The sequence below is a fragment of the Lepisma saccharinum genome, chromosome 6 (genome assembly GCF_977018435.1).
Source record: "Lepisma saccharinum chromosome 6, izLepSacc3.1, whole genome shotgun sequence".
NCBI lineage: Eukaryota > Metazoa > Arthropoda > Insecta > Zygentoma > Lepismatidae > Lepisma > Lepisma saccharinum.
In genome coordinates, this window is record NC_139234.1 from 41,502,515 (window position 1) to 41,512,976 (window position 10,462).

The 10,462-nt window shown below is 35.5% G+C and overlaps 1 protein-coding gene across 1 annotated transcript; it reads left to right on the forward strand.

Annotated features, from left to right (window-relative positions):
* The first annotated feature begins 6,328 nt into the window (after positions 1–6,328).
* LOC145989055 (GTP-binding nuclear protein Ran-like) lies at positions 6,329–6,694 on the forward strand. The gene has a single exon (XM_083124353.1). The coding sequence runs from the start codon at positions 6,329–6,331 to the stop codon at positions 6,692–6,694; it is 366 nt and encodes a 121-aa protein (XP_082980479.1).
* Positions 6,695–10,462: the final 3,768 nt, after the last annotated feature.

A 10,462-nucleotide genomic window follows, 5' to 3' on the forward strand; every position in this document is an offset into this window, starting at 1 on the left:
GAAATAAGGGTGTGGGAATTTTTGTTCATGAAAGTGTACCATTTCAACAAATCCAGTTTAATTCAACACGTGATTTATTTTCCATATATAATGTAGAAGTGGTCGGTATAAAAATTCAGTTAAACAACTTACTTTATAATATTATTAGCTTGTATATTCCATCTCATTATACTTCGCAACAAATACAGAGCTCTCATCTAAATTCTCTTTTATCTGGCTTTCAACATCCCTTTATCATAACAGGAGATTTTAATTGTCATAATACATTGTGGGGTGATCATAGAATTGATACTTTGGGAAAGACAGTTGAAGATTGGATGGATTATAATAACTTGACAGTTATTAATGATGGCTCTCCAACACATGTTCCACCAAATGGAAACAATATGTCCTCAATTGATTTAACTTTAATATCTGATAATCAGTGTTTTGATTTTGTGTGGGAAATAGACTTTAATTTACAAACTAGTGATCATTTTCCAAGTTTGATCACGTTAACATCATCTGAAAAATTTCCAAAATTAGTAAAACAAAAAAGACAATTCGTAAGTGGAGCGTAAACAGTGCAGATTGGATGAAATATAATTCAGTTTTAGACTGTAAATTTTCAGCTAAAGAATATCAAAATCAATATACTGTACAACATGAAAAATTTGTGGATATAATAACTCAAGTTATGGATTATGCCTGACCCCGTCTTAAACCTCAATATGATCGAAGTTTTCCTAAAATAGATTGGTGGAATGAAGAATGTTTTCAAGCAAAAAGGAAGCGAATACAAGCATTGAAACAATTTGTAAGTGCTCCTTCACCTGCAACTTTGTTAAATTTGAAACGAACTACTGCAAAATCTAGAAAAGTATATATAAAGGCTAAGAGATTTTCATGGCTAAAATATTGCGAAGAAATAAACCCTAACACAAAATTAGACGCCATATGGCGCAAGTTCAGATCACTTAGAAAAGCACATGTAAGTCGGACTTTACCTTTGTCCACTGAATGGAAAACCGATTTTATTAATAAAGTCATTCCTACACCCTTTACATCAGCCTGTGAACCTCCTAATATATTCTACACGTTCTCATCTACATCAAAATACTCAAAGGGGTTCACATCCACTATGACTGTAAATGAAATTCATGAAATTCTTCAAGGGCTTAAAGATTCTGCTCCTTGCATTGATGGAATTACGTATTCTATCCTACGAAATCTTCCACAGAATGCACTAAGCATGTTATGTAAAATTTTCAATCAAATATTCCTATAGGGCAAAATTCCCGTTGCATGGACCTCTCAAATTATTATGCCAATTCTAAAACCAGGAAAAAAAACCTTCGTTGGGTCAGTCATATCGCCCTATAGCTCTTAGTTCTTCGAGAAGCTTTTATTAAAAAGATTAGAGTGGTTTATGGAAGGTCAAAAGGTATTTTCTCCCAGACAAATGGGATTTCGTAAAGGTTATGGAACACAGGATGCATTAGTAACATTATCTTCTCATATTTATAGCGTTATTAAAAGAAACCAATCAGTACTTTCAGCCTTTATTGATATTCAAAGTGCATATGACAACGTAGATATTACTGTTCTATTGAGGCAACTACAATTACTAGAAGTGTCACATTGTATACTTATATTGACATGGAAATTGTTATCCAAAAGACAACTTTATTTTCATTTTGATTCAGAAATGGTAGGTCCAATATACATTGGACAAGGACTACCACAGGGAAGTCCTCTTAGCCCATTATTATTTAATGTTTATTTATCAGATATTAAAACAATAATAGATTCCCCATTTCAGTTTCTACAATATGCTGATGATGTATGTATATATTTAGACTCTAGCAATCACTTAAAAGATTTTTCAATGTTTGAATATAAATTAATAGAATTTAACGAATGGTTAAAGCAGAAAAAATTATCAATATCTTTAGAAAAGTCCAAAATGGTAGTATTTAAGCATAAGGGTCTTCAAAATATTTTCAACATTATTCCTAGGAGATTACAAATTCCAATTGTTTCACAAGTAAAATATCTAAGTGTAGACTTTGATGCTTCATTATCATGGCAGTATCAAATAAATATGATGAAAAATAGATCCGATAAAATATTCCATTTATTTAAAGCTATGGCGAATACCAAATGGGGAGCACATCCTACCAGCATGCTTATGTTTTATAAGAATTATTATCGAGTAGTATTAGATTATGGATTAATGGTCTTGTGTAATCTTCCAGTAACAAAACTTTCTCCGTTAGAAGTCCAGCAACGAAAAATTCTAAAAAGATGTTTGGGATTAATGAACAGTACTCCTAATGTAGTGGTATATATGGAGTCAGTAGAGTGTTCGGTTTCTGTGAGGATAAAGTTAATTGCAATAAAAATGTTATTTAAAATTCAACATTCACCACGACATCCTTTCAATGATGTTTTATTAAATCTTTCAGAGCTACATGATTCAGGAATAACCAATGATAAATCAGCTACGCTTTGGGTACAACTATTTAGTAAATATCACCATGAATGTAGTCAAGTACTCATAACAAGAACATTGCCAGTGTACTCGTTAGAATTTCCCACACAACCAATTCAAAATATATATTTCCCGAAATACAATCATTCAGCTGAGTTTAGAGAATCTTGGGAAGACTTTTATCACATATATACAGATGGGTCTAAAACTGAAATTGGAGTAGGAGCAGCTCTTTATGATACTGAAAGAAATATAGAGTCATTCGGGGTGAAGTCGGCATATTAAGGACAAAATGCAGTAGTATTTGCTTATATTGATAATTATTTGAAAATGAAAATGCATGGTACAAACTTTGAACCTTCTGCAGCAAACGCAATATAAATTTATGTGTATGTGTAAAATAATAAAATTGTAGGAAAAAAATATAAAGAAGTAGATGCATTACCGGTTTCACCCCAGCAAACGGGGTGAAGTCGGTAGGTGGACGGGGTGAAGTCGGTAGGTACATGGGTTGAACCTAGTACATGTTTATCAATAATCATATTTGTACCATCACATATTCTTCAGGCAACACCATCACAACATCATCAGGCATCTAATATATCATCACCATCACATCATCTGACGATCATCACCAGATCATCACAAGTCATTCCATCATAACTTCTCAACATTTTCCACACACAAAGTACATGGGTGAACCAAGTGCACTTTTATCAATAGTCATACTTTATTCTACCCTGTATAGATCCTATCACCACATATGACCCTATCACTAGGCCTACATTATCATTATGCATCTCTATCATCACGTCATCATATGCATCGCCTACGTCATAACTGCTCAATATTTTCACAACACATTTTCTGTTCAACATTTTCCGCACACAAACTGCAATTTATGAAAAGCACCGACACAGTATTCATGATACCATTTTGCACAACGTTCACATTGTATCCACTCCAAGAATTTGCTGCACGTCTCGTTGCTGTATGACCGTCCACAAAAACCGCAAATATTTCCTGTATCAGCTGAATCTACAGTGTTTGCCGACCTGTCGTCAGTACTTGCCGATGCACACTGAAGAGACGTAGGTGTGGGCTTAGACCTGCCTCTTCGCCCTGACAGCTTGGAAATGTGATCGGGACAGGTCAGTATTTCAGTTCCCTGTCTGGTTCTTGTTACTTTCTGCTGGGACGCTCTTTTTGCGGGTGAAGGTAGAATCTCCCTCACTCCAGTCGTGACATCCGAATTCTGTCTTGGCTGTTCAGAGTCCGTTCTCCTTGTTTCTTCATTACGCGCCTCAGGTAAAGAGACGTCAATAATTTTGTCATCGCTTATGGCCAGCCTGTTCAGTGGAAATATACCAGTAGCTGCAAGCTCTATATTTTCCATGTGCAAGGAAGTACCGACTTCACCCCACACAATAGTGCCGGCTTCACCCCATATAGTGTAGTTCTTCGTTTTGTACCAACTTACTACCAGTTTAGCAAGCAACACGGTACTTACTTTCTACACTATACACACAAACCTTACCTTACCATTTGTAATAATACGCAAACCAGAATAGTTAACGAAACACATTCTACGCCTTAGGTTATCGAGTTGGAAATTTATAAGCGAGATGACAAAGAGCGCGAATGAGACACCTTCAAAACAAGAAAGCCTCGTGGTTTGCTTGCTGTGCGTTCTTCGTTCCTCGTTTCCTTCCTGGCTGACAGAGTATGACTAACTGGTGCCAAAACAAGAGTTCGTTCAGTCCCTCAATACACTGTGATGTTGCCAGTTCTCCAAACTCTTCGCGTTACCGACTTCGCCCCACTACCGACTTCACCCCGAATGACTCTATCAAAAATGTTTAGGTTACCAGTGGAGGCATCCATATTTACAGCAGAAATATATGCGGTATATCAAGCTTTGATTTATATTGGTACAGTTCCTGAACAGAAATTTCTAATACTAGTTGATTCCCAAAGTGTTTTGCAAGCAATACAATCTAATTATAAAAAAATATTTAAAATATCACCATATGTCATCAATTGTATTCGTGCAACTAATAGCTTAATTAGCAATGGAGAAGTAGTTCATTATGTGTGGGTAAAATCACACATTAATATTTACGGAAATGAACAAGCAGACAGATATGCAAAACAAGCTGCTCTGATGAATGAAACAATCCAGTTACCATTGCATTACACAGATCTTTTGCCGAGGGTTAAGAAGAAAATTTTTGAAGAATGGAACTTATGGTGTAATAATTCATTAGAAAGTGTTGGGGAAAGTTATCGTCCATATGTTGATTACACTAGGAAAAAACCTTGGTTTTATAATTATAAAGGTTCAAGAAATGCAATTGTTTTAATAAATATACTGTGAAGTGGTCACGCGAGAACATATCATCATTTATTTAAAATACACATTTTAAAATCTCCGAATTGTGACTGTGGTGATTTAAGAGGTGATTCTCATCATATTATTTTGGAATGTCCAATTCAAGAAATACCTTATACAAAACTTTGTCAAAAATTAATGTTCCTTTTCCCATTAATATGACTTCAATGTTGTATGCTCCAGATGTTAGAATTGGATATGTAATACTTGCTTTTTTGAGAAAAGCTGATATAAAATTATAATATATTTCTGTTACTGAATGAGTTAATGTAGATATATAAAATTGTATTTAAGAGCGTTTATGAACTTTGTGTGTAAAATTTATATTAAAAATGTATCTTATGTACTTCTAATGTATTTTGGGCATAAACAGCCACCTGTAAAGCTGTAAGTCCAATAAATATTTGTTGAATTGTTGAGTTGTTGAGTTGACGGTTTCCCTGCTGAACTGTTTTGACTGTAAATCGCGAGAGCTCTAAAAAAAAGTGTATCATATAAGTAGTCGATTAAAATGACACATCTAGAAATTCAGGATCGTCTTGTGTACGTGTGGAATTTCTTGAATGGTTAGGTAAGATGTAGGAAGTTTTAAAAACTCAGAGGACAATATCTAAAAGTGTTAGTTTCCGTGTTAAATTATGAATATGTCCGGAGAGCGTATTTACAAACCCTATAGTGCTGCAGAACCAGAGATATATAACACTTTCTTATTGGCTGTGTGCACCGGAAGTGTTTATGTTCCGTGTCCATTGTTCCTTCCTTCTTCCTTTACAGCAAAAAGTATGGAAAAATAAGACTTGTGATTATATTGTACTAAAGTTTGTAAACAGATTGTCGAAATTATGTTAAGAAATATACGTTTGTATAATAAAATATAATGTTTAAAATGCTATACGTTGGATATACATATTTTCTCAATAGTCTTTCGTAGTTAGAATGTTTGCACTGATGTGACTTTAAATAGAAAAATCATTCACTTCAAGAAAAGTTCTGATTTCTGTCTTCTAAAACATTAATTTAAATAATTTTGCTAAAAAATTACCCTTAGTGTAAATGGGTTTCTTATCTTGTTGGGATGGATATCTGAAATCTACACTGTTAATTTGAACCCTGCCATCTAGCGTTAACTTGAAGGAACGCTGCATCAACTTCCGGAATGGCAGCCAATCAGTAGCCAAATATCGCTGGAGGTTCTGCAGTACTATAGGGTTTGTAATTACGCGTCCGGAGATGATAGTGTACTGTGTTTTGAATGTTCACTCTTGGGGACACCAGCTGCAGGTGAAACCAGTTTTCTGCGACGGTTGTCGTAAGGCGAGTATGAGGAAACGTATCATCCAACAGAGAAAGGAGATACTACTTCTATTGTCTTACACACCACCAGAGGAACAATAAAATTTTGTGTATCAGACACACCAGGCAATCAGAGTGATGAAGCCGCACCATCCCAGTGCGCCATTGTCATGTGCGATTCGGTTTCGAAGCTCAATTCCAGTGACGTCACAAACTGGTGCAACTTTGTTTTCAGGAACGGAGTCATTCCTGTGGTGTTCTGCCGGAACATATCCGATCTTGGGGGCGACGATTCTGAAAATGCGGCAAAACTGAAGGAGAAAGATACAATCCTAAGCGTCAGTGCGAACAACTGTGAGAATCTTATTGAACCGTTTGTGAGCCTTGCCAAGATAATTCTGGGAGATCCAGATTTGAAGTTTGTTCCACCTCGTGCTGCCACTCCACCATGGGTTATGCCAAAATATTCATGTGAAGAGCTTTTGAAGGAAACACTTGACGCTCCCATACCAGAAGAAGATAGAGATTTTGCATAATATTTTAGCATGTATAACTCTACTCAAAGCACATAGGTGACACTTGCAAATTGTGCTGATATAATGTGTACGAAAGTATATAACAAAGATCTTCCTTGTACAAAGTGTAAGGTAACACGAAATTTGCTACGAATAGGTCAGATTATGTAAAACATTATATTTTTGTATTAGATTTTCCTACATCTGCATGTACCAACAATGTTTAAGCAATGTATAGAGTATGCTAAACGATCCAGAATATAAAATAGATACAACTATTTTACCATTTATTGAGAAGTGTTTCAGATTTACCGAAATTATAAATAATTGAAGTAACTAAATTACACGAAATAAAAATTAAGAAAAAATAGTTAAAGATGACAAGATTTAACACTATATTAATTAATAGCATTTATTCTAAGTGTAGAGGTTACTCTATTTGTAACCTGAAGTAAGATAAGTGAAGGGGTCTTCTTCCTGCCCACGTTCGCGGATCGCAAGGTTTCGGTGATATAGACTATAGTGTTCCCAACAAAAGGAAATTTTTGGCAATTAAGGGATACTTAAGAAGATTAATTTCTTCTGTCATTTTTATTTTGCAGGAAAAATAAACTCTCCGAAACATTTATTTTTCGTCATTTACATTATTATCTTATAACTTGAATATTTCTATCAGTAGCTTCATCTCAAGAAAGACGATGAATTATAAAATTATAAATGTCTTCATATACTGAAATAGGCCACTAGAAGCAACGCAGCTTGTGGCAGTTCCCACGAAAAAAAAATCATGTGGAGATAAACTCGTAATCAACAACAAAATTTAGGCAGTAAACGTTCACTCTAAATGAAGGCCAAACACAAAACACCGTACATGATTATAATAATAATATTTATTATTATTATAGTATTATTATTGTATTTATATATAATATATATTTGTAGTGTTTTCGGGCGTTTTAATGTGACTGCCCCAACAATATCTTGTCCCCCCTTCCGCCCCCCCAGTCACTTTTCCCTGGCGCCGTCACTGGATTAAGAAAGAGATGCGGAAAGAGAGAGAGAGAGAGAGAGATAGAAAGACAGAAAGAGATGAAGAAAGAAAGTCGTAGAGAGAGGAAGAAATTCATGAAGAGAGAAAGATGGAAACAAAAAATTAGAGAAAGATAGAGGAAGAAATTAAACGTAACAGATTTAGGGGTAAAGAGATTAAGATAAAAGGGATGGAAAGAGAGAAAGAGAGAGAGAGAGAGAGAGAGAGAGAGATGTAAAGAGAGATAGAAAGATATACATGGGGACAGAAGGAAATGAGCAAGAAAGTCATAGAGGAAGAAAGAAATGCATGGAGAAAAAGAAGATGGAAAACAGAAAGACATAGGTGGTAAAAGAAAGGGATGGAGAAAAATGGAGGGAGACAAAAGAGATGGAGACATAATGAGACTGACACAACAAGAAATGGAAAGACAAAGAAATGGAAAAAAATGTGCAGAGGAAAAGAGATTGAGACAGAAATAGATGTAGACAGAAAGACCTGAAGCAGTTAATGAAAGCAAGTATGTGTTAACATTTCAACTGACAGATTACCCTATATATGCATATGAAAGCAATACACGCCAAGCTTAACATTTCAATTTGAAATCGTGAAAGCGGGAAGCGTTTGGGCATTTCTGAACTTCAAAACAGGTGCATCTGTTGCATGCATTTGCCAAAAACTTTTTGGATAAAAAATAAGAGTTTCCCACATGTCTGCAAGCGAACTCGTGAACAGATCATGGCATGCAGAGATTACATGTTCTCCCACGAAGCTCATGATCTCTGAATATATTTGCCGCACGTTTTCTGTCCACAGTCAAGGACATTGGAAATTGCACGTGTGTGCGAACTTCTTTAGAAAAATAAGGAAAAATCTAAGGAATGAGAAATCTCACGACCACCATCGCATGAACGATCTTCGGAGACAGCATTGAGAATATTGGACGAGTATTCGCAATGAACTTGACCGATTTTCTAAAGAAAATCAATTTACGTGTATTCATTAGCCTGTTTATTGGTTGAATTCTGTAAAATTCTAGAAATGAGAAAGCATTTATGATAAGGATAGCACTGAAACGAGAAGAAGATTGGATCGAGATAGGCATCAAGACGAGACCGGGGCTTATGTCCGAAACTCTCAGCCAAATACCTCACGCACTGGGTGTATAGCAAAATCTAACGTTTATCCTGGGTATCGGACTCTGCATTTACCACTTGACAATTTGGCACCAAAAATATAGTCGGCGCACAATTTGCCAGATAAGAAATCCACATTCGTTTTGGAACAGATAAGCACACCACATTATTATTTATAATTAATAGTAGTAACTTTATATATATATATATATATATATATATATATATATATATATATATATAACACAGGAATAGGATGAGAAAAGGTGCCAGAAGGGCGGATAAACACAAATGAAGAAGGAGACAGTAAACACTTAAAACACAAAAAGAAAACATTTGATATTTCTGTCTGTTTACTCCTTCTTACTCTCTTTCTCTCTCTCTCTCTCTCTCTATATATATATACGTATATATATATATATATATATATATATATATATATATATATATATATATAGAGAGAGAGAGAGAGAGAGAGAGAGAGAGAGAGAGTTTCCTCTCGCAATTTTTCCACAACCGTCTACACTTTTCCAACCAAGCAAATGATCTCTCAACAACCCATCTTTTTGACAATACGATGAAAGTGTGTAACTCCCGACCTCTTGAACTTATCGTTAATGGGACAATCTCTGCTAAACTTGGCAAGCAAGTTTTGATATATTATGTTTGAAAGTAGCAAAGGAGTTTTTTAGAGAAATTTTGGAAGAAAAATTTGAAACTTAGTGAGCTATTTTATGTAAAAAGTTGTCTTTTGTCTATATTCGATTTAAACTGAACTTTTTACAAAAATTTAAGTTTTTTTTATTTATATATATATATAAAAGTAGTAACGGTGACTAGAACAAATCATTCTCATTCCACTGGGAGAGATAAAATAAAAATAAATGAATGATTTATTATGTGGCAAATAATATCTTAATAGAACAGTGGAAGGAAGAGAGAGTGGAAGTTAAAAATAGAGAAATAGTGTAAGAAAGAAAGGCATGGAACAAAAGAGGAATGGAAAAATATAGCAATAATAGAGAGATAGGGAAAGAAATAAAGAAACAGGAGAAGAAAAAATAGATAGAATAAAAATGATAATAGGGATAGAACAAGGAATGGAGAAGGAGACGGAGAAGTAGGGCAAATAGAGAGAAAGACACTGATAAACAGAGGAAGAATCCGGACAGGAAGAGAGAGAGAGAGAGAGAGAGAGAGGAAAAAATAGGAAGAAAGGGAAAGAAGAGAAGAATCTTAGCACCACCAAATGACCCTAACTCAGAACATTCCGTCCATCCTAAGAGCACAAGAACTTCATGCCTGAAGAAACAGGGTCGGAATGGAAACGGATGTTGTTGCAAGCCACCGGGGCTCCTGCAACGAGCGTGCAGGACAGTTGGAGATGACCAAGGCCTTCTGGAACGACGACCTGGCGCCCGAGGCGTTCACCCACTCTCGCTTTCCGCGTGATTTTCGCGCGTCACGAATGTGGCCCACATCCACTTTGATGCGTCTGCCGAAAAGGAAGAAGACGAACACGACTGGGTTAATTTCGGTCCAGTTCACTTGAAGCATCTTAGCTCATCCTTACCGAATCCACTCTCGATTTCACTCGAAACGAGTTCCTCCACACTTGGCTTG

Coding starts and splice junctions, on each gene's coding strand:
- LOC145989055 (XM_083124353.1), top strand. CDS start 6,329: ATGTGCGATTCGGTTTCGAAGCTCAATTCCAGTGACGTCACAAACTGG.